The sequence below is a fragment of the Phaenicophaeus curvirostris genome, chromosome 10, assembly GCF_032191515.1.
Source record: "Phaenicophaeus curvirostris isolate KB17595 chromosome 10, BPBGC_Pcur_1.0, whole genome shotgun sequence".
Classification (NCBI taxonomy): Eukaryota; Metazoa; Chordata; class Aves; order Cuculiformes; family Cuculidae; genus Phaenicophaeus; species Phaenicophaeus curvirostris.
Genome location: NC_091401.1, coordinates 472,394 through 497,882, shown reverse-complemented (window position 1 = coordinate 497,882; position 25,489 = coordinate 472,394). Strand labels below are relative to the sequence as shown.

At 39.2% G+C, this 25,489-nt stretch overlaps 1 protein-coding gene across 2 annotated transcripts in view; it reads left to right on the top strand.

Moving 5' to 3' along the window:
• CLSTN2 (calsyntenin 2) overlaps positions 1-25,489 on the top strand; it is a 304,566-nt gene that overhangs the window by 268,352 nt on the left and 10,725 nt on the right. For both annotated transcript variants that reach the window (XM_069865032.1, XM_069865031.1), the window contains exons 9-11: positions 10,700-10,862; positions 20,803-20,969; positions 24,360-24,508. In XM_069865032.1, the coding sequence (XP_069721133.1) occupies positions 10,700-10,862; positions 20,803-20,969; positions 24,360-24,508 (479 nt within the window). The remainder of the gene's footprint in view (positions 1-10,699; positions 10,863-20,802; positions 20,970-24,359; positions 24,509-25,489) is intronic.

The following is a 25,489-nucleotide window of genomic DNA, read 5'->3' as shown; positions in this document are numbered from 1 at the left end:
TGTAGGCATGCATATGCAAACTTGTATATAGTATACATACATATACAACTAAAAGCTTGGAAGTATGGAATTGAGTATTCTATACATCCTTCCCACCAACTCAATTCCCAATCTTAAAGTCTTTAGATAGGGTACAGAGTAGCCTAGTCTCATCTTAAGAGCAGGACAGGAAAAGGATCTGTCCGGGTGAAGAGCCAGGTATATTACAAAATAGCATGTTTTCTGATGGAAGAGAGCCAGCAGTCATCTCATGCGCGATCTTATGAGGGAACTGCAAAATGAGGGGCTGAGGAGCGTCTTTGATTATTTTTTCCCCCTCCCTTCTTTTTATACAGTTAATGAAGAGAGGCTAGATTTTTAAATTCCTTTCAGTTTTTATACTCGGAAGATTGCTTTACAGATGACACAAATGTCATATGTGGTTGGAAAAACCTTGGAGTAATAGAGGGGATATCGTGAATACAAAAGAGGGCACAGAATACTGCAGTGAAAGGCAGTGATCCACTCTGCTTGGCAGACAGCCAGCAGCTCAAGGGAGACGGAGAGAATCTGTCTAGGAAAGAGGTCAGTGCTACAATTAACATCCTCTTCAGCATATGGGGCAGGTAGTTTAAACAAAAACGGATAATAAATCTTGGGAAACTCAGAGTCAGATCTGTATACTTAGCTCTTTTAAGCTGAGGATAATACACAAATCAGATTAAAACTAAATCACAGTAATAAAGCATTTGCCCCAGTTGCCACAGGGTGACTGCAATGTCTTTGTTCACCCTCTGCTTTGACATGAAAGACATCTACTATGTCAGTCAACTTCAAAATAGAATACGCTGCAGAGCTCTGCAAGATTCAGGTTTTTATCTCTGGGAAATCAAGGATCACAACGTCTTACATCTAAGTCTGTTACTGAATGCAGACTCATCTGTTGTAGGTGCTTACTCTTCCTTCTGTGTTCATTTGAGTGTACATGGAGGGGAAGGGGCTGAGGAGAGAGAGGAAGGATTGGTTTTATTCATCACTGCAAGGTAAATAGACATTTCTGATAAAATGCAACAAGGTGTTTCCTAATGGAACATCAGTAGCTGTTAGGAAGTGTAATTGGTGAGCGTGCTGGATAAATCTATTTTCAGGAATTAGTTGTGGACCAGTTGGCATTCTTGGGGTGTTTCAAGAGAGTAAGAAACTGTTAAAAGGTGGTACTTCCTTCACCAAGTTTTCTGGGTTTTTAACTGCTATCCACACTTCAGTGTTTGACAAGTTAGATAAACCATAGCGTGTAATAGACGTAAAACCTCAAGGCATTCTAATAACATATCCTGCCTATGTTTTCCTAAGAATACTAAACAAATATTAGGATTGTTTCCTAAAGAGTCTGTGAAAATTGGTTTTTGTTAAGTCAAAGTAAATGTCTAAATTGGATAAACATTCAGCAGAAGGAAGAACATGGACTAGACAGCAAGTAAACAGTTGACGATATCAGTTTGGAGGGACTATGATTAGACGTGTACTTATCTGCATATAGCATTTAGTTGAGCAAGGTACGTGAGAAGATCCACTACTTTCACACTCGTTACATTGTAATGAATAGTCTCTATTGAAATACTTGTTTTATAAGCTAGATAAAATACAAGTGTAAAGCAATCAGCATTAAACCACAGTATCTTTTCAATTAGTGTATTTAAAAGGGCAAAGAAGTGCCTCCCGGTCCTTAATCTCCAGTTCCTCTCTTTCAAAATACAGTCATGGAAAATGTCTCCTGCTTTGCTTAGCTTCCCAAAGAAGGTGCCAGTGCAGTGACACCTCAAGAGAGTGATGGGGCCATTGTTAGGATATCATATAGTCTGTCCATGAGCACGTAGCTGGTACCTCATTTAGAAGCTCGAACTTACTCCATTGTCAGCAGAGCCTTGAGAATGAGATTCCTTTGGCTCTTGCCCACCTTAATATAATCCCGAGAGGTTTCTCTTCCTTATTGTGCCTGCAACCAGAGGCTAGGAATAGAAGTTGTGTTTCTAGTTTGCTCACCAAAAGTCCTGTGAGGAAGCAGTAACTTACTCAAGAGTTGTATACAGAGCAGGGAAGGCTCTTTTGCTTCCTTCTCCGGTGAATGTTCTTCTGATACTTGGTTGAGGTTCCAGAAAGAATAGATTAATTTGCACAATCTTTGGTTTTCTTTATTCTAGGACTCACCATAGACATTCCTTTACGACTGCAGAATTACATAGCAATAAAATGCACGGATCACAGGATGTGCTGATTTAAGATCTTTGAAAGCTAGCTTAAAAGAAATAAATTCAAAACAGATAGAGATGTGTCTACTAAATTTTCTGAGCCTCCTCTAAATATACGACACTGACATGACATTAACATATGTATGAGAGAAATCCAAATTCCAATACGGATAGTAGCGATGGAGAATCTTCCTCAGAAAGGAATACAAATTACTCCATGTAACGACCACAACAGCTGACAATTCGGAGAGTGGTGATGCTCCAGTCTTAGAAGCATCAGACCGTTGCTCCAGAGCAAAACAATCTGGTTGGGTTGTTTTGAGAGTTTTTTTTTCCTTCACTGCCTGCCGCCAGCTGTCAGAATTTGGGAATTTGCTCAGAGAGACTATGATCAAATTTGAGCTGGGCTGTGCAGGCAAAGGTTCAAACTACAAGTTTTATGTAGAGGTTAAGTGTGCTGCAGTATTCTTATAGAAAAAAACACTGAACTTGTAGATTGTGATGCTGCTTTTCAGTGTGTCACCCATTAATTTAACTGGTGGGAGTATATTGATCCGTTCTTTTCCCATATGCAGTATATTTTTCTTCCAGACTGCCTTAATTACTACATACTTACTGTGTCTATTGCCACTTCAGAGACAAGTCATATTGATTTTACAGACAGGAGAAAACGTGTCACGTGAGGGAGCTGCTCAAGGATAAATGAAGGAAGGGAAACCCAAAGAGATAATTTTAAAAAAAATAAATAAATCCAGTACATAGCATGAATATTTTAGAGCTTTATTTAAAGTTTTCTAAAAAGGTTGTAGAGATACTGGGGGCGTATTTGCAGTCTGCGCCGTCCCACTTAGTGGTCGAGAATATACTGACCCATTGCCACACCTTTCAACCCTTTACAGTTTCAGAATGCTTTGATTAAATAAAGTCAGCACATGCGGCAAATATCTGTCCTCATGCACGGAGACTGTTACTGAAGTGCAATAAATAATCCTAAAAGGTGTGACTATTTGTACTACTGGATGAATTTGATTAGTCTGTGTTTGCACTTTGATTTTGTTGGTTTTCAGCTCTTCCCCAAAATGAATGTTCTGGCAGGTTATACTGTAGCACAAAGCCAACTTGAAGGGCATATATGTTGATTCTCACAAAAGCAAATTTTTGCTCCAAAGCCTGCATATTCACAGCAGAAATACATTTTGGTTCATTATATTAGAAAACAGAGATGCAGCAGGTACCCAGCTGTCCAGAGAAGTGCGCACATCCTGAATACTGAGTATCTATATACGGAATTAAATCCTTGCAGTCTACGCGACGACATTTTTAGCAGTCAGTCTTTTGTATTTGGTGGTGAGGGGATAATTAAAAGAAAAACAACCACAAAGAAATCATAAGGTGTTATTATATACAAAGAGAAAAGCAGGTAAAAAGTCACCAGTGTAACTTATTTCCCTGTGTCACTTAATCAGCTCCTATGAGTAGCTCAGCTACGGAAATTTATTAGAAGAAATCCAAAGTAAGAGTTCTAGCAGAAGCCATACCCTAAGGTAGATTCTTTTCTTTTTTGAAACTAACATGCCTTACTTGTAGAAATCCGTCTGTTGGTGTGAACAGACAATAGGAAAACAATTGAGATAGTAAATGAGTTTCTAAAGTAACAGGTAAAAAGCTCATTCAACAACATCTTAAAAGCTCTCATTCATCAGAGATAGCGGTTACAAACCCCAGACTGGGACAGGTGAAGCTTGTTCTTTGCTCAGTTTGGATTCCCTCTGTGCAAAGCTCATCAGTCTTGTGCATAATGACTGCAGTGACTAAAATGCCTAAGAAATTTTATTTTCATTTCACATGTGTTAAAAAGACAACATTTTTCTTCTATAAAATGCAAATGTATGTAACTTTCACTTTTACTTGAAATCCACTGCCAAATTTCTCCAAATTAATATAATATTCAGGCTTGCTTTCTTACGGTGGCTCTGTCCCTTGGGTCCCTATTAAAGGTGTAACATAACTGTCTTTCAGAAACTTTAAGTCTGTTCACTTTGAGCTCCCTGTTTGTATGCAGTTTGGTTCTTTCCCTCACTGCTTTAAAAATATATAATAAAAATATTTTATATATCAAAATATATTTTTTAAAATTATCTCAAAATATATTTGAGCCATTAATTGTCTCTTTAGTGTCACCAACAGACAAGAACGATGTCAAAATTTGTACATTTTTACAAAGCTCTTCCAGAAAGGATAATTTTAGAGGAGGAGTAAAAATGTGTTATTTTTTAAATTCAAAGTAATATCCCTGTCCCCATCCAGATATCATCTGCGATCTGTACTCTGACTAAGGGTAAAGGGTGACGTGCTTTGGAGCAGATTTAGAGTGAGTGGCTGGTTTCAGAACAGGGCAGAGGGTTTGACCTGGGTGCTGTAACAGTGGATAATGCAAACGCCTTTAGAGCATAAGATCAAAGGGAGATTCCCTGCATTTTTTATCCTCTTCAGTGAAGTGAGATACAAATGTAGAGTCTGAGTTGTCTCTGCATGTTTACAAAGTTTTCACAATGATGAGCTCCATCAGCTCTATTGAGACGTCCACACACGTAATGAAACTTTACCATGGATAAGGGGTTTGAATAAGCCTTGTACATACTCTGTACAGGAGCAGGCAAAGGATTTGAGGTTAATGTTTTGTTTGCTGAAAGACTTGCAGATTTATAAATATAGTAAATTTACATCCAAAGAGAAAGTGTTGCTGCTAATAAAAGCATATCGATGATTAATAATATTAACATTTAATAAATGTGACAGTTCAGCCTCTTAATGAGCATATGCTCTGTAATTCTTTATTAGTGGAAGCAGTGCCTTCTTCACCTCCTGTAGACTTTGCATTTTTCTGGACATGCACAGCCATTGGAGAGGACATTGTTTTACAGAAACAGACACACTAAGCATGACTAATTTTCTATTATGCTGCTTTCTGAAAATATGTAATTTATAATCCCAAGCGTTCTCCTGACCTGCTTGCGTGCAGAGGTAAGTGTTAGTATTCTGGCCACTTGGGTATTGTAATCCCTGTGTGAATGTGGTTCTTCCTTCATTAATGACCCCATTTTGTTATAAATTAATATAATGGCCTTCTCCACTATAGCCATGATTATACAGTGGCTGAAATGTCTTGCTGAAACGCTACCGAACAGCAGAAAGTAGATTTATTGACAGGGCACAGAACATGACTGAAATGAAGAAAAGACTGCTACTGAAGTGCTCCTTGGTCTTATAAACAGTTACAGTCCTGTAAAGGCCAGCACATCTTGGAATGACATTCCAGTAGATGCCCATCAGTTCAGGCAGGATGATTTATATTCTGTGAAGTTACATTGAACAAACAGCAGTGCACGTTCTTTTTTCAATTTAAGTCACCTCTGTTGATAAGAATTCAATTGTAGAAGTGAATTAATGCACTCAGTGTTTGTGTTTGATGTAATCATACTTGGAATTTTTCCATAAAAAGGAAAAGAGAGGAGGAAATTTGAGCATGTTTGTGGTATCTGCGTGTATCTTTTATTCACTTCAATAAAGTTAATCTGTGCGTTTGCATTATTTAAAACATCTCTAGTTTGTGACAGGAATGAAAGTATTGGTTACTTGCAATGACTTATCTCACTCTTCTTAACTAAGCACCGTATTTTCACATTTTAGGCACATAAATTGCTGTCCATAGCCAGTCTCTTCTTCAGCCCAAATACACAGAGTGTTTCTCTAAGGAGATGCACGAGCCTGGTTAGCGTTGCCTTTGGACTTAAGCACCCACACAGAGAGCTAAAGCTACGACCTAGTATAGGAAATTATTTTTTGTAGAAGGTACTGGATAATTTATTCTCGTGTGCAACTATTCCAGTTGGAATCATTTAATAAGACTGGAATTAAGCCTAATTCATGTGCAAGAACGTGGCCCAGTCAGCTGAACAAATTTGTTAGCAATGTATTTTAACAAAAACAAAACAGAAGAATTGGAAACGGGCCAGAACAAAAGAAACCCCTCCAATAGTATTAAATTTATTGTTTCAATATCAATTAATATTCAAGGTGCTATTATAGATGAAATATTGTAAGTATAAAGATAAAATGCTAAAACTGGTATCAAGGGGAAAAAGTAATAGCAGTACTGGGAAAAAAGAAGTATCTGAAAGAGAGATGGGATGGTTGTGCATCAGAGGAAAAGAGGAATGAAGGGAGATGCTTAGAGGATTTCTCTATCGCTGCTTGCAAATACTTGAAATAGAAAATCCTTTCAGAAAAAGAAACTTAGCCTAACTCACGGTGTTTACCACTCTGCTGATACCAGCCAAATGACAAAGCAAGAGGAGATGGAAAAGAGCATTCCAGTTAGGCTGAAAGCATTGTAGTATTTCCCAATGGAATTGTTCAAGTTTGTACCTTCCCCTCGTTGCGCTTTTTTTTATTTGCTGTTTTCTTTTTTTATGTCTGAAGTATGTTTACAATGAAATACCATGATGGATGAAAAACAAATAGCTTGAGATTTTTTTTTCACAGAGAATTTAGGATTTGGGGTAGTTTATTTCTAAAAGGGAATGTTAAAGATCTGTTTGGGAAAGGATGGAGAAGACATCAGAGCCTCTCTGGGCAGCCTGCTCTACTGCTTGACTGTCCACGTGGTGAAATGAAGGTTTACTTTACGTGCAAGCTGAACTTGTCTTGGTTCAGTTTTCATCCCCTGTCTTTTGTAGCAGCACAGGCACTGGGAGGCTGCTGTTACTCTTCCCCTGATGCCGCCCCGTTCAGGCTCAACAAGCCCCGTTCCGTTTGCTCTCCTCACGTGGCAAGCAGTGGGCGTTTTGTTGGCCTTCCACTGAATTCACTCCAATTTATCTAAGTATTTCTTTATATTTAGGGGGTCCAGACCCCTCTGTATTCAGGGGTCCAAAACTGGGCACAGAGTTTTAGATGTGGTCTAATGAATGCTGAGTAACGGGGGGATGTTGAGAGGTTCAGACCACATTAATACACTACAAAAGGCATCAAGAGTGGCGTGCTCTGGGTTTTATAGCTTATTAAGGTGCTTTTTTCAAAGAACCTGTTGGAGATAATGGTTGAGACCCCCTAGACAAAAAGGAGGAGTTTGTGTCTCGTATCTGCTTTCTTAGCCCTGTGGACTCGAAGTACACACTGACAGCATGTGCAAACTCAGTGGTCTGATGACTATTCTTGAAGGGCCTTTCAGGAGGCAAGTTAGAGGGCTGTGAATATGCGTGGCTTTTCAGTGTTGAACTGAGGCACTGGGACACTTCTCCAAGCACAGGTTCTTTTTGTGTATCCAGCCAAACAGGTGAATGACCTGTTTTACAGGAGTGTGCTCCAGCCCCAGTGAGGCTACAGAAAAAAAGCTGTAAGCTGTGAAGTGCTTGATCTCATGTGTGCATGCCTAGCCCTTACATACAAAGTCCTAAAAAGAGAGATTTTACCAACCTAGGAAGTCTGTTTCTAAGCAACATGTACTTCTCAGACTGCAGTAATTTTGTTTCAGTCCCTTCCTAAGCATTCTAATATAAAACAGAAAATCTCTGACATTCTTCATCAGAAGACATGAAGCTTTGATGTCTTGGGAAACTTACTTCATAGGATTTATATTGAGTCTGTTTCAATCTATTTCATGAAAGCATATTCCAATGCAGTGGCTTGTAATCATCACTAAGACTTCAAGCTGGTTAATTCACTGTGATTTGATTAATACATTTTAGAGGCAGACTGACATGATAGAGCGTGTAGACCAACCTGGCCATCCAGCAATCTTTTAAAGCCAAGCTTACTCATCTGTTACTTTATCTCATTAGGATGGCTTTATAAATCAGACTTTTTAAAAATATAGTTCTCACTTGAGATGATTAAAATTTCTTTATTTCACAAGCTAGTATATTTTATAATTTCATTTTCATGGCTTCACTACAATCATAGTGCATTCCATTGCACTGTGGAATGCATGCAGGGAAAAAAATTGGCTCCCTGTGCTAAGTAGGTGAAGAAGATGTCTGAAATGACAGCATAACAAGTTACACTCCGCAATTATTTATTTCATTATTTTGTGGCCTGTTAAATTAGCACACATGAAATACTACCTGCTGCTGAGTGACTGGGATGTATTCCAGAATTTTAAAATAATCTTATTGCTTCATTGCAGAATGTTGTTTTTACAGTGGGACCCAGTACAGGTTTATGAATATCTTTTAGTGGAATAAACATATGTCTGTGTACATAAGCTGTGTTGAAACCATATGACAGTTTAGCACCTGACCAACTTGGGTGCTTTTGAAATCTCAGGAAATGGCAAGCTGAGATTTTAAATGCCTAAATTTCCCTTTAAGATAAAACTTGATGTGTTTATGTGATGAAATGTAAGGAAAATTATGTGCGTGATGGTTTGAGGGCTTCACCTAGCTGTCTACGCTTGCCCCATCTTATGTTCCAGAATGTATCAGAAAAAATAGAGTTTAGTAAGTACTTGGTCTAGTGTGGACATCTGCATTTTTCTTGGAAGCACTGGAGGCCAATTGCTGGAGCTTTGAATTGTGGAATTTATGTAATCTTGTGTTTCCAGAAAGCATTTTCTTTGAAAAATGTAACTGCCCTATTAGCCAGTCAGTAGAGTAATGAGACAAGGCACAAATAATTATGCTCTTTGTCTGTATGATGTCCCAAAATGTTTGGGTTTGCTACACTGACGTGCTCTTGCTTTGCTTAAATACGAGAAGGATCACTCACTCATTTTAATAGCACTTGGTGCATCCAGGGATTGCAAACCAGAAATACTCTGGTATTCTCGGAAAAGTATAAAGCATCAACACCTGTAGTTTTAGTCATGCAAGGTGTGTCAAACTCGGGCACATCATTCATTTTATTTTATATAAAAGGTCTGACATGTGGCTGTGATACATCACATTCTAATAACCAGGTCAGGAGACTTGGCAAGCTGGTTTTCCTTGAAAGGCGTGGCTGGGTAATACTATTCATGATTGCTGTTTGTTCAGTAAAGTTTTCAGTCTTGCAATTTATTTACTTTCAATTTTGGTTTCAGTTCATTTAACCTTCAGAAAACATTTGTGCTGTCTACTGCTTACAAAAGGAAGGCTCTAGCAGCCCCTTGCTGCATTTATTTCTTGCTGTGGAGCTATGATGTCTGCAGTAATAAACATATCCATTTTAAATTGAAGTGATTAAGTTCTTGTTGAAACATCTTCTGGAACAAAACATTAGCTTTTGCTTTCAAAAGGCAGATATTACAGCAGATAGCACTTAACCTGACCAAGGACAAATTATTGTGCTTAGACATTGCTTTTCTGCTTGCCTTTCTGAAACAGCAAGGATGTCTGTATTCAAGCATTTCTGTATCTTAATACATCAGAACGAGTATCTCTACAGGATTGAAAGTAGCATGATTATAACTATTGTCTTATTTTTAAAACAGCTCACCCATCCTGCCAATTTGCTGTGATTTATTCCTTTGAAATTTTAAATCTGAAAGATACAACACAGGAGAAAAAGAATTGGGGAGGCACTGATATTTTCACACTGGATTTCTGTCTTCAGAGGCACTGATTCAGCTAGCTCTACGTTTCTGAACTAAAACCGAGTTTGAGCATCTTGTAGTAATCCCTGCTTGTCCAGCTCAGAAATTTGTATGAGATTTGACACTGATATTGTCATCCTGGCAGTATAACCACGGCCATTGCTTTTCAGAGTTCATGTCTGTTAGTGAAACTACGTGGACCTTCATTTTACTAAATAGCCAGGGAAAAGCTCAAGGCCAAAATGTTGGTTTGGGAGAAGATTTGGGTTTCCTGCCCAGATCAGGTAGACACATAGGCTACTTGTATACGTGTACAAGCAGAGCACAACAGAGGCCCATCTAGCACTGTGGAGGCCTTGATGCATTGCACAGAACTTTCAAAGTACTAACGTAATAAGTTAATAATGACAATTGAATTGAAGTATTGATAACTCATCAGTCTCATAACTAAGGACTATATATTTTCTTAAATTGAAGCTAGTAGGGATCCCCAGGAACTATGCCAATACATCCCAAGGATGCATCTCTTACATAGTTTTGTATTCTCAGAAGTTGATGTAGCTGTTAAGAAACTAATATTGTATATTAACAAATGTGAAAATATACGGCAAACACCAAATTGTCTGATTGTTCTATTTTATCCATGCCTGGTTTTCTAAGAGTGTGTTTTAAGATGCCTCTACTTATCAAATATATTCCACCACGAGTATACTATGAGTATTCATCAACATGTTTTACATTTTCATTATTTCTAGTGATGTATAAATTACAACAATGCTGGCTTTTTCTATATGTGAAATTTGGAAACAATACAATTTTAAAAGTGTGCGGGACATAAAAATGATTCATCCGGCAATAAGTGCTAATTAATATTTTTCTCTTGCATTCTGTCTTTCAGATTTGTGATAAGGAATGGCATTACTATGTTGTCAACGTTGAGTTTCCCATTGTTACGTTGTACATGGATGGAACAACATACGAACCGTACCTTGTGACTAATGACTGGCCTATCCACCCTTCCCACATAGCTATGCAGCTGACAGTTGGTGCTTGTTGGCAAGGTAATATGATAGCAAATAGGGGGCAGCAAATTATGAATTCAGAGGAAAAAGAATCTTATTTGCCTTGCTGATTGTATAGTAAATAAATTACTAAAAGGTTGACGGTATAAAATCAGAATTAAATCCAGACTTAATAATGAATTAAGTCAAAGAATAAAACAGCTGCAACATTAACAGGCTTTGCATTTACATCATCTAAAGAAGCGTGGAATACAGTTTGTGTATTTGATGTGCAAGATGGTCACCTTTATCTTTTGTCTTCACTTGTTTTAATTATTTTGCTTATTCTTTGACTGTAAGCAAACTATAAATATTGCTCATTGGATGTTTAGCACTAGTAATTCCATTAATCAATTCACCCTGTTATAGACCAGATTTAAAAGTGAAAGTGAAATAAAACCAAATTCATAATCTCAGAGACGTTCTTACATGAGATTTTGCTTAAATATTAGTTTGTAGACTTCATAGTCCCACTCTTCCCATTATTTTGTCTGGTCTTTATGCCACTGTTTCTTTTCCTGCTTATCTGCTCTTGTAAACTTATCTCCGTTACCTTTCCGTGCTGATTTGCTGTTTATACATTGTGTCTTGTTCTCAATTAAGACAAAGTATGAAGAGAAGCAAACTTTATAATTAGGGAAAAATGCTTTAACACAGATTGTATTTCTTCCCAACTTTTCAATATTGACTCGCTTTCTCTGTTATTACCTCGTTTGCCAGTTTGATCTCTGCTTGTTTACAATATGTTATCTGCAAAATTCTGACATCTTATGAGTAGCAGAGCTGTTCAGCATAAGTAATATGAGAAGCAGATCCAGCTGTTAGGTTACGAACATCTTGGGGTAGGGTCTAGTCTTTTGTTTGGTGAAGAAAAACTGTTAACTAAGTCTACTTTGGATAATACATTTTGACCAGTAAGAACAGTCTAAACCTTTACGTTTTTGAAAACATTACAAAACTACAACTGCCTATGATTTATCTCAGTGAAAATATGTTGTGGGTTTTGTGTTGCAAGCCATTCAGAGGGATCCGTGTTAAGTGAATATGAGGAATTTCTAGCTCCGGTTTGCTCAGACTTTTTCCTTCCCTTTTCAGCAGAGCGCTGGCAGAACAGGAACACAAGCTCTAACCTTTCTTCAGAAAGGATGAGACTTTTTTTTCTGTCTTTACTAAACCATTTTATTCTGCAGAGTAGCCGGTATCTATTTATCAAAGTCAAATAATTTGAAACCAATCTCAACTCAGCCAACTAAATGAACCAGAAGATATAACATTCCTTTTTCTTACCACACCAATTCTGATTTGCTCACGGCAAAAAGTCATCATGGCCCTGGGGCAGCCTCAAAACTGGTGAGGAGCAGGAAGAGTGTATTTAGAAGGCAAAGCAAGCAAGAAGTACAAAAAGAATTGTAATTTACTCTGTTAGCGCTAATACGAGAATCTGCTATAGCTAGGAGGGATTTACCCTTTCATATATGACTATTTTCAGTTGTGATGTGGAAACTGGGAATTTTTCTGCTGTTTCTATAGAAATCTCAAAATCCTCCATGTCATGAGACAAGTGGCTCCTTCAGCCCTGGTCATTTCATCACTCACCCTGGCACTGGTCATGAGGTTGTGTAGCAAGTACCGTGCTTGCACCTCCTTCTTGTCTTTCCTAGAGCAATACTGTGCAAGAGTCTCGGGCACAGAAAGAGAACTATTTTCTTTGAGATTAATATTTCCTATTATTAATATTTCAGTTCCAGAGTAGTTCTTTTCTGACTTTTATAGCCTTGTTTATAGCAACCATTATGAAAAGTTACGTTAGTTTTTCTTTCTACCTTCAGCTATTCAAGTGAAATATAACAACAGTATAAGTTCAGTGATGTTCTGGATCAAACATGAAAACAAACCAAATGCGCCATTTCTCAGGCTTACATGATAAATATAAACTTTAGCCTATGATGTGCTCAGTATCCCATTTGCAGGCTTTAAAGGGGATAGAAGAAACCTTCTTGGGGTCTTTCAGGCACTGAGTAAAGTTTCCTGCAACCCAGGACGTCACTCAGTTGCCTAAAACCAAAGTTCCCAGCTTTAATGACACGCTGGGCATGAGGAAAACTGCATAAAAAATCTTTTTTACATTTTGTTCTGGCATAATCAATATGAAATTTCCCTACTTAAAATTAGGTATTCTGGATGTTACTCCAGTATAAACTTCCTTTCTGCAATTTAAAAACCTTGATTCTTCCTTCAGGGAGCTCACTAAAGGGAAGATCTAGGTAGAGCTACCCCATTGATTTAGGGTCCCATCACAAAGTTAAAGCTTTACCTTTAGGCTAAACTGTGTTGATTCAGCAACATGTGACCCGAGAGCAGTGACAGCTGGAGACAGAACCTTCCTCACCTGTTGCAGCCCATCTCCTGCAGAGTACCAGGCTCCATGCCCAGCAAATCCTAACTTCCCAGCTGTGATTTGCGTGATGCTATGCCTGGGAACAGGTAATGCTGACTACAGAGCTATGTGAGAAAACCTGCTACCAGTTCACTTCCGTCTTTACGTTGGGATGCTGAATAGCTGATCATTCCTTAGTTATTTGGCTCAGTATAACCAGAGTCTAGAATATCTTAAAAGAATCACATCTCAGCTAGGAATTCTCTTGGTTCATCATTTCCAGTGAAAACCTCATTGTGCTTAGGCTAGTCTGATAGCTACTTGCTGATGATCAGAGTAGGGCAAGAGGCCCAAAAAAAGATCTGTGAGCTCAGTGAAGTCACTTGTTTTGATAGAAAGGCATGATTGCTCTTTGGAGATTGGCAAGTGACTACAAACAGCACTTTACAACTCTGAAGTCAAAACAATACAACTGTAAAATTAAATGGTAATTGAATTTTGTCACACTTTACATCAACCCAGTGTGAAAAAAACAAACCACCACAGTGTCACAGGTCTGAACGCTGAGAATCTGCAGTTTCTCTGGGACTCTCCAACGTTATATCTAACAAAGCTTCCGCCTGGCCAGGGTCAGAAGGTGTTTGCTCCTTGACAGTCCTTAACCCACCTAAACTGATATTTATCTGAGAGATTCTAGCTGTTTATGACAAGGTGATGTGTATACTAGAAGCATTTGGTTTCCTCTCTGTGTATAAGGGAGTGATCCTGACTGATCTGTCTACAAGTGGGACAGGCGTCTGCAACACCCCGATCTAAAATTAAGTAGGTTAATTCTACACTTAATCTGCTGTATTTGGAATTTCAGAGACCAACTGTAACTGTGCTTGCAACTATTTACAATGTGCCAAACAGTGTTATTGTACAGTCTCGCTTTCATTGGAATCTTAATCGCTCCCCACCGAGGGTGGAGATGTTGCTGTGTGGCTGCAGCATTATTGCCTTTGGTGCGGGACTCCTCCTCTGACTTCTGCCTCCTGCTCCAGCGCGCTGTGGAGCTCGGCTTGGTACAAGTGAGAGCTGGCACCAGCTGGGAATAGCATGGGAGGGAAATAACACTCAGAAGTCCTCAGAGGGATGTAAAGAGGGGTGCAGGAGGAGCTTCGTGACCCCAGTGCAGGAGATGCCTCTGCCTAACCCTAAGCCTAGGCTGCAACAAAAATCCTGAGACATTAGTAGACCCAGATAATTCTAGTTAACTAGATAATTCTGGTAGCAGTATGCACTTTATTTTTTGCAGTGTTCTGAGCCCTGTGCCTATTTTACGTTTCAGCCGTCTCTTTCTAAGAGCCGTAACCCAAGTGTCTGCTATGATGGTTTCATCTGGTGGGAAGCCCAGCAGGGCAGGGAAGGACCCTTCTTATTCTGTATGTTTTGGCATCAGCGTGTCTGCGCTGTGCTTGTTCACCTCCACCAGCATTCATGCTTAGCAGAAAAGCAAAGTAACTCAGAAAGACTTTACTAAGATGACCTTGGGTAAAGTTCTGGTGGGAGGCACACCCCTTTCTCTAGTGCCCGAGCTGCCCGACTTGCTCTGCATTGATAGAGTTTCAGGCAGAAGAAATCAGAACCAGCACAGAAAATGAAGAATCCCAGTCCAGAAAATTGGTATTATTTTAGCAAGTAAAAAGTGTGATGCATACTACTTTGACAATGACTAAGCAGTGAACAGCTTTATAGTGAATAATTATGTATGTTGGCAGTTACCCTCGATGCCTCCCGCAGTCTGTTGACTTCCCATTATGAGGATTGAATTAATGCCAAAAAGCCACTCTCCATCCTCCTGTACCTGCCATGCTTTGGGAGTGGATGTGCATGCTGGGTCAGGCGGAAAAAACAATGCACAATTTTATCATCAACGTTTGAATAACACTGTGTTCCCTCACAGCTGTACTGGTGACTGCTGCATTACGTTTAAGGAAGGGAAAACAACAGTAACTTCAAAGATTTGTCATGTAAGGGCCTGTAATGAGAATAAGTCATGATAGTGTTGTGTCAGTCTTTTTTTGAATTGCAGACATGAAAGTAACTCCCTGACTGACAGTAGGGTAGGCTGTTGGTTGCTTCATTCAGCCAAGTCTAACTGCTTCACTGTCCCCCAGGAATTAGCACTCGCAGCATATTAATCTGGAGTAATCAATAAGCTTAAAGCTGAGTGAAACGCAACACGTAACACAGTTGAGGAGTTTTTCTTATTCTCTCAGGTCTTGATGCTCTAGCATCATTGTGGAGGTGAGCTGTGTCTGAGCTGTATCTCACTCATAAGAAAGGGCACAAAGACCCTGACAGCAAAAAATCCTGCAGAACGTGCTGAGGCACTCTAGGCTAACTGGATGGCCTGACCTCTGGATAGAAACCGGCAGGTGCTGAATTACAGAATGCTTCCTTTTTCACTGTGCCATGACACTGTGAAGTATAAAAAATTTTAGGATGCTTGGATTACCTCAAGATCATCATCACGGGAGCTCCGCTTTGGTCTCTGGAGTTGTTACTCTGGGAGCTGGTATATCTGTCTAGGGCTTCTTCATTATCTCAAAAACATTGTGGCTTAGACTTAGTTTAGAGTCAGAACTAAGAGTTAAGATCAAAGGATTAAGGCAATAAGAGGAGTTGGGAGTAGTTTATGCCTTTTCCTCAGTCATTTCTTTGCATGTTGCAATTTCAGTGAGGAGTCAAATTCCTCCTGCTCTCAGTCAGTGGCTGTGAGCAGCCCATCAGCCATGTGTGGAGCTGCAGCGGCATGAAACGTACCATGCTGAGGGTCAAAGGATTTCTAGTTGAAAAGATCCGTATTTAGAAGAATTTGGACCATTTTCTGTAAAAATGTTACTGTCAGCGTTTGCCGTATTACGTATTGTGCTTTAACATGCTGCATAATTACCATTTTCATGCTAGATTGAATACATTTATACTCATCTAATCTTGGGAGCTAAGAATTTTACGGTGACTAGGACTTGGATATTGGCCATCCGGTGATACATTTGCATCCACTTGGAAGCTGTAGTCAAATAGTTGAGGAATATTAGATTGTAGAAGCAGGAGGAAAGACGACATTCAAACGCATAGTATGACCAAGCATGAATAAAGCATTGGTACAGGAGTAAAACAGCCAACTGCTGAGGATTTTTGATTTATTCTGACAATTTTTTCTTGTATTCTTTGAGACTGAAAACTATATTCTTAGTAATCCCTTTTATCAAAGCTAGAATACAGGATTGTAGCAGGTTGGCTTTAGGCCATTCCTTCAATACTAGCAAGTTCAGGGCTTTGTGTCACAATTTCATTGCACTGGATTTTTTCCGTTTGCAATCTAATAATTACTGGAGATGGGAACACATCAGCAAGCTAACATACCCCACTGAGCTGAGAAGGTTCTGAAATGCTGAGGGAGAAGAATATAAAATATCTACATGCTGCAGTTACAGGCAGCTATGATGAATCACGTGTGATGACTCCTGTTCACCTTCAAGGATGAAAGTGGCAGGTGTATAATTTTGTCTTTAAGTCTGGTAAAAGGTGCTTGTGGAAGGTTTATTTAGCAATCTGTCTTTTTCTAATAGTGTGAGATAGTATTCTGTCTGTAAGTGTTCGTGTTTTCTCATGTGCAAGAAGCTAGTATTCACACTGTCCTGGATTAACAGGTGTGCCCTATGTAATGCAAAGTTGAGAAGAACATTAAGTTATGGTTAGTACTTCAGATAACAGCAGGAGTTCCAGGAAAAGCAACAGCGATGATCAAAGTCTCCAGTGTTAGGTAGAAGAAGTAAAGAAAAGCCTTGTTTAGCCTGGCAAAATAAAAAGGAACCCATGGCCATATTTTGACGGCTCACAGCTCACATTCTATATTAGAAATAAACTTCCAACTCTAAGGATCAGTGGTCATTGCTTGGGGAGCTTCTGTCTTCTGAAGAGTTCAGAACAGCTCAGGCAGTTCTGAGGAATGGATTAAGTACAGCTCATCTTGTGTTGGGGATCGGGCACTGACTGTATCATTGCTCAGTGTCCCTTCACGCTGCTGTCTCTTGTTCCAGTGCAAATGTTCCTGCCTGCTGTCTCTTGTTCCAGTGCAAATGTTCCTGCCTGAACCACTCTGTCGTAACCACAGGCAAAGGTTTGCAGATTTTTTCCACTAACACAATATGAGACTGTCTAGTCCCAGCTATTTTTCATTCACACTTTCTTGAAATACTTGCTTTTTTTTACATAGCAGTTGATAGGCTCTCCAGAACAACGATCACATCACCTCTTTCACAGTCCAAACTCAAGCAATACATCTGCACAAACCCAGACTTAGTCCTGCGAACAGGGTAAGTGCGTAAGCCTGTTCTTCACATACTTACTGGTTTTATAGTGCCTGCATTTGCAGAGCATTTTAAAAGCTTATTACTGGAAACACTCATATTTGCTTTTATGTTACTTTTATGTTAGTGGTTCGGCAAATGACTTACAGGACAGATGACTTTAAACAAGAATTATACACCTCCAAGATGGTAGTGCATCCTTGTAACCAGCATTGTTTAAAGTGGGGCTCCGGCACTGTGAATACTCTTTGTATTTAATATGGTTTATGGGCAATGGCTCTATCACTATTAATGACCCGCTAGAAGTTATTTTGAGTGACATCTTATAATGAAGCAAGAATTTGTGCTTTCAGTTGTGGAGAGAGTAAAGCAGAATAAAGGAGACATCTAATTAGCAGCTCCTACCTGCTGAAGGAGAAAAAATGTTTCATTTTATCTTCTGTATCCACATTGTACTCTAGGTTAAATTCCTCTTCCATGTTCAGATACCCATATTAGCTAAAGAACAGGAATTACAGGATCAGTTGGGGTAATATGTCCAAATCACTAAAAGAGCAGCACTGTGGTAAAATGAAGGTGACAAAACCAACAGAAATTTGTGGATGCAATTCAAGAATAACAGTCTTCCCTTTTTTTTTCTACACCACCTACAGTGTGGGGAAAGGATCCAGCAGATCACATCATTGTTACGTAGGAAGGCATTCAAATGCTAACATTTATGGGTTTTAACTTTCTGGCAAGATCATAGAATGGTTTGGGTTTAAGGGACCTTAAAGATCATCTAGTTCCAACCCCCTTGCTAGCAGATGATAGTGGATCACCTTGTGTGCTGGCACAGACGTCTGTGAAGTTTGTTTAGATGTTCTGTCTGGTACAGCCTAAAGTTAATCACACTTGGAGCTGCTCTGTTTGCACAGCAAACATCCATATTACTGTGTCTGTTTTGACAAGGAGTTCACTTCGAACAAGAACCTCCTGACTGCCCCTGCTTCTCTATTGTTCACACTGTGGAGCAGTGTCAGAGCACATGAACAGGTTTTTTCTGGGAGAAGCTGGTCTGGATATGCATTCCAGTGATGTAGCTAATACATTTGAACCACAAATAAATGCCTTGTCACTGACACCAGAAAACAAACAGTCCAAAGAGAAAGGAGGATGGTGGTAGGCACTAGTCATGTTGCTCTACAACTTTGCCTCAACTGTTTTATCCTGCTTATTTCTGTCAGGAATAGCCACAGCATTGAATTATTTGTTCTAGCTTCTTGTTTAGTCCTCTATATATTTTAATGAGCTAGCTTCACATTTAAATACGTCAGCTTATCCAAGGCTGCTGCTTATTTTGCATCTTCTCAGATATGCTGTAGGTTTCTAAGTTTCAAAGCTTCACGATTAGTGTTGGTGTTTTAACCTTGGAACTTTCTGTCTTCAGAATTTGGATAGGGGTATGAAAACTGGAACTTCAAAGCATAATGTGGTTCACTTCTTCTTCTTCTATAGGTTCTCATCTGGTTTTCTGTCTTTGTCTCCTTCGCGGGGAGAGGTTTGCATTATTTCTTTTTAATTTGGCTTACTTTTTTTCTGTTCAGATATATTCCAGCTGTACTAGTGGCAATTTGTATTTTCAATGGCAATGTAAATAGGTGAATATAACAGTATTTTTGCTGAAAAGCTAATGTCTCCATAGTGCACTGTTTACCAAATGATTGTCTTGGTAAGTATCAGAAAGGCCAGAACTACCATACAAACTAATCCTGCACTTTAGCTGTTGCATGCATGAAAGTTTCTATGCAGCCTCAAAAAAAATATGCCCTGAGGGAGATTTTTGTGTAATGGACAAATGAAAGAAAAAAGTGGAGAAGAATTTCTCTTTCAGGACCTTTCTTCGGGATAAGAAGGGAGGGGGTTTGTGCTGCAGTGTAAAGAGGAAAGAACAAAAACTGTCTACTTCTGTGAAACAGCCTTCTTGGACACCTTCTTTTTTCTCACTTGTGTATTTTCTTCACTCTATAAAATAACTCGGATCTTCCTCATAGTGCTTACACTGCACAGACTAAAAGTGATGCTTTTCAGGCTTTTAATAGGAACATCAGCCTAAAGGAAATTTGCCTCTCTGTCACTATCCTAACCCAAATCCTCACACAAATCTTCAAGTTGAAGTTCAAGCTTGAGCTGACTTGCCTGGCAGAAATAGGTAAAGCTACAGACACCATAGAGATGAGTTATGTGCCAATTACAACAGCTTATCAGCTGCTAATCCAATTAGCCTGCATGGCTTCACTGTTGCGTGGCTCAGTCCTCTCAGGCTCAAGGTAGGCAGTAATTCACGTGCACTAATACAGCTAACGCTTGCGGGAAAGACAAGCTCTAAAAATTCTCCTAGAGGAGGATGAGTAAATCACCAAATATCCCAAGAGTAATTTAGATGCCATGATCACTGGTGCAGACAGTATGTAATCACATTTTATTGACAACTCCTAAAGATCAGTCTTCCTTTGAAGCTGCCTGGGGTGAAACTGAATAGAGTGTAGCTAGAGGGCCTAAAGCAGTATACAGTGATCAGAACTGATCTAGCAGCGAAGGAGCGGCTTTGGCTAAGGGAAGCACTCTCAGCCTTTCAGCACGATGCTGAGCGTTGGCCTGCGTTCACTGCTGTGAGTTTATACCGTACCCTAAGAGACACCCATTTGTAGAGAGCGTGGCAGTTTGCTTAGGCAGAGCCATAACGCTTCACACATCTAAGAACTTCAGGCAATATTTTTTTTGGAGAAGAAGGGCAAAGGCTAAGTGATCTTGTAATAGAAAACTTGAAAATACAGTTTCTGCATAAACATCAGACCTTAAACATTTTCTGAAATTCATGTTTGATCATTCCAATAATCTCATCAAGTCGTTTTTAAAAATGCTGTGCTTCCCAGGACACAGATTTGGGAAGCCTTGTTTCATCTCAAAGTACGTTATCGCAGCTTTATAAACACTTGAATTACAATACTGGAAAAACACTGGCAGGAATTTTAAAGGGAGACTGCTACTAGGTATCACCCAACAACCCACAAAGCAACTCTGCTTAGCACAATAAATGGAATCTCAAAAGCACTTGGATAAAATGGATATAAATTTCTTAAATGTGTTAAAACATAGAGTGAATTATTAGATGTGTGGTTTGTGCATTGGTATCAATAATCATTTTATATTCACTTTCTTGCAGGAGGTGAAGTCGCCAAGCCCAGATTTGCTCAGTATTTCCATGGCAGCCTGGCCAGTCTTACGATCCGACCAGGCAAAATTGAGAGTCAGAAAGTGATTTCCTGTTTGCAGGCCTGCAAGGAAGGTCTGGATATTAATTCTCTTGAGAGTCTTGGCCAAGGAATAAAGGTGAGGGATGAACTGACATCGTCTTTGATAAAAATTTAGAGCTGATTTATGAAGTGGAGAACCCAAGGTAGAGTACACACAGTACAAATGTACTCCCAGAAGCAATGTAATTTCCTATAAAGCCATGCAAAGAAAAAGTAGAACAGCGTAAGAGCTGTGATGCTGCAAAGAAGAATGTTTCTACTATTACAAAGCTAGATGCACAGAAAGGAAGGATCTACTGATATTTCAGAGTCCATAAGAATTGCCACATCATGTTTTCATGCTTTTTTTGGTAGTTTTACAGAAGCAGACAAAATTCAAAAGAACAATTGAATTTTGATCTCAAGTAGCTTTAAAGCAATAGAAAACTTAAATGGAATATCTTTAATGTAAAGGTAACTCCAAAAGAAATCCCAATGCAGTAGTATTGAAAAATTCAAAGTGTATTCCAAAAGGAAAATTGCATTATGGGACATGGAAATTAGACAAAAAAAATACCATCCCTAAAGTCAAGAAATTAAAATTTTACATTTCCTGTAAATCATTATCCATCTTCATTCCACATATGATTACTGATACTGTAACACTCTGCCTAGGAGACAGGGAAATCCTGTTTCAGCTGTCATAGTGACCAGATTGCTTTGCATTCTTAAAGAGAAATTCTGTTCTTTTGGAGACACATGTAGGATCTCGACTATAACTTACATGAGATGCACTGTCAGTTTCCCTTTACTGATACTGTTATTAGATGACCAGTGATCTCCTGCCTGATATGTAAACGCACTTCTAAGCTATTTCCTAGCACACAGATGACAATACCATCTTCCAAAGGAGCTGAGCTTTAAGTGCAAACTAGGAAGATACTTTGGCTGCAGACTGTGCCTCCTGAGAAACTGCACGAGTGGTTTTTTAGTGCATTGTTTTTCCCAGGAGAGGATGGTGGTGCTGTAACCCGTGATGTAGAGCATGCAGTGGAAATGTCATGTGCCACATTTTATTGGCTAAACCGTTTCATTGTACAGGGTAGGGGACTGACTTCAAATACATTTAAATGTCTGTCTAGGCTGTGAGTTACAGTGATGTGGTATAACCGATACATTTCTCAAACAATAGTACAAATCAAAAGTGCAAATTGAAGGAGAAATTTTGCTAGTTCTAGCTTTTGCACTTGAGCAAAACACCTCAAAGTTTTGTTCTCTTCATCATACGAAAGACATCATTGAGAATTTCACGCTGTTGCCTCTCCCAGCAAATGAAACACGAGTAAATGCTGCTTTTAAAAGACAATGCACTCAAAGAGCAGGTAGGGTTTTCTAGAAAGCGAGTGTATATGCCTACCAATATATATTTTTTGCTGGGATTTTACGTGAGTTAAAGCAGTGTACATTTGGTCCAGGGTACTTAGAAGCATAGTAATTCCTTCCCTATTGTAATACCCTGAAATCTGAGTAGTCTGTTGTTCCATGTCCTTGGAAAAAGTCCCTCTTATGCTGCCACTGCTGCACCAGCATGGGTGATTGGCTTTCTTACTGTACAATCAGTGCAGTGGGAAAAAGAAAGGTGAGGGATTGTTTTCTTCCTTTCCCCAAACTTCAAAAAATTTTTTTCTGAAATACAGATGAAGTATAGTGGTTTTTTTAAAGTTATTGCTTTCATTTTTACTTTCTCAGTGAGCTCAACAGTCAGTGCAACAGCAGGAGGCAAAAATGAAAGGAGCAGTCAGAGAGTGACCGTGGTTGGGCTCCTTATTGGGGCTGACAGAAAGAAGCTCAGATGAAAGCAGCTGGCATCTGACCTTGAACAGAAGATTGATACAGAGAACAGGTTTCTGATGTCAAAAATAAACATACCTGATCTCAGACAAGCATGTGTGACAGTTGCACAGATGATAGGTTCTGGGTGGCTATTTACACGGAGCTTAGCTGATTCAGTGTTGGAAAGCTGTTGTTGGAAGATGTTCCTGCTGGGCACTTCCGACTCGTGAAATTTCCACCCTTTAGCCACCTAAGAAAGAGCAACGCAGCTGTCAAACGGATTCTAACACAGTAACGTTGGATGTTTTTTGTCTGCAGCCTAATTTTCAGCTATCTGTAACAGCTCTCAGAAACACTGTCTAAATTGTTGCTATTTTTAGTCTTTTTTAATGAGAAAGACAAAAATGGCTCAGACTTGGGCTTTCTCCAGTCCCTTTGGCAGCATTCCAGCTGCTCTGGCAGCTGAGCTGTTAAGTTAACTAGCTAGCTAGCGTCGTCTTTTGCTAGTTTTATTCTCTACTACTGCTGGCTTACAGAGGAAAAAGTGTATGCAGTGTCATTCGCATTAGTCCTCCTCTTTGTTACAAAATGCCCTGCAGTGTGTCACTGCTTTCCTGTATAAGCTTTAAACCCAGTCCTCTGTGTTCTGTTTGACAGAGAACCCTGTGCTTCATTCTGTTCTTCACAGTCTATTTGCTCTTTTGCTTTTTAACCTTTGTTGTTGTAAGGAAGTGTAGAAAGCCATTGTCTGTATTTAATAGAACATGTTCATATAATCAATATCCAGCTTTGGGAAGGGACTGCACGCGAGAGAAGGGTGCGCTGCTTTGTGCTGACAGCACTAGGGTATAAAATCAAGGGGTTTAATCTGGTTTTCTCTGCAATGCAGACCATTTCCTGCAGCAATTAAAAGGGGAAAAAAGTGGAATTAGGATGAATTATTATGACGATAAAATTATTTTTTTTGCTCTGCAGATATCGTAGCAAAGTTTCTTGGTTAGCAAGGGTACGAGAATAGCCCCTGACTTCGCAAGGTTTTTTGGCTCAAATGAGCATCTGGCTTTGTGCAAGTAGCAGCTCCATCTTAAATCATGACACCCTTATTGATCATGAGATGGAGATAGGAGAATCCCCTTTATTGTCTCTGACATTAATGAAGATCAAAGAGGGAAATGTTATAATTGTTTTGTTCATTCACATTGAAATGTATCTCGGAACAACAGCCCAGGGTAAAAGCAAACAGAAAGCAGGAAAATATGCTTCTGCATGCTGCTCTGGTGTAAGCCAATGTTTTTGTATGGGGGAATGCATTTAACCCCCAAAATGATGTCATAATAATGATGATGACAGTAAGTTAAGGGTCTGAACTCTATAGCTGCAGAAATAGTATCGGTAAAGTTGATAAGGCTGGGCAAAGTGGGATTAGTTTACTATAAAATTAGTTATAACAGTAGTTATTCAGATACGAAATAGATAACTGATGTTAAGTACATGTTTTGGGAACAACCTGGATTCAGCCAACAATAGCTACTAAGAATTTTTTTTGTTATATCATTAGATTGCACCCTTATGTCCGTGCAACGTTCCTTAAAAATGTTTTATTTTGTACTCTGTGCCTGCTACCTTAAACGCTAATCATATGCATTTCCCTTAGTATCACTTCAACCCTTCCCAGTCGGTCCTTGTCATGGAAGGAGATGACATTGAGAATATAAATCAAGCTCTCCAAAAGGTCTCATACATCAACTCTAGACAGTTTCCTACTGCAGGTGTACGACGTCTCAAAGTCTCATCTAAAGTCCAGTAAGTTATATTTCAGCTGAACTGATTAGGTTAGGAATATTCTTAATAAATGCCTTTTTTCTGTGGACATGTAAAAAAGAAGCATTTTGGCTGAATCGCATCACTAAATCGTACTTTATTTTGTTGAGCATTAAAGATTAATTTCCTTTACTTTGGTGCTGATTTATGTTGTGGTTTCCTTTTAATATTGTCCTTTTAAGAAACTTGTGTTGATGTAATTTACTTGTATTCTCTTTATAGTTTGGTGCACACAGTCTGGATGGAACAGTAATTGTATTTATTGCATTCTTTTTTAATGTTACTTTTAAAAAGTTATAGTTTCTTCTGAGATAGCTGGAGCTGTGACTATAGAGCAGGGCTGTTACAGATGACAGATCTGCAAGAACGTGTCTGAGTTTGAAATAGTCTTTATGTATCTGTACCCTTATATGGCTGTCAGCACTGAAAAACTGGTGTAAAACAGAAACCTGCGTCCTTCCATTTTTGCTAGGCAGTAGTGGCAGAACATGTACAATAATGCTTACATTTCTACATAATCAAGGAGCCGTGTGCCACTCCTGAGCCCCCCTGCGGTGTCTGTTACAGCAAGTTGCGTGGTGAAAGCAGATCTTTAGAGTGAAAGTGAGCATCAGTTTTGCAAACCCTCATCATCTGCACGTACGGTTCTTGTGAAGTACTAGGTTTGCTCTAGTGCTGTGGGCTGACCACACTGTTTGGAGCGCATCTCCTGATGTATTTTCACTGGAAGCGTTCTAGTTTGCACTCCCCAGGGCTGCCCCAAGTCTTGCACCAAGATGAAGTGAGATAGTTTGTCAAGAGATTTGCTTCCGAAGCACAGCACTGGTTCAGATGAAAATGCTAATATTACCCCTTATGTTCCCAGTAAATATTGTGTGGTGCCAGAGTGAGCTCACAGTGGGTCCAGTTTAAATGGGTAATTAGGCACTTTTAGTCACACAAGATAACTATAGCATGTTCATT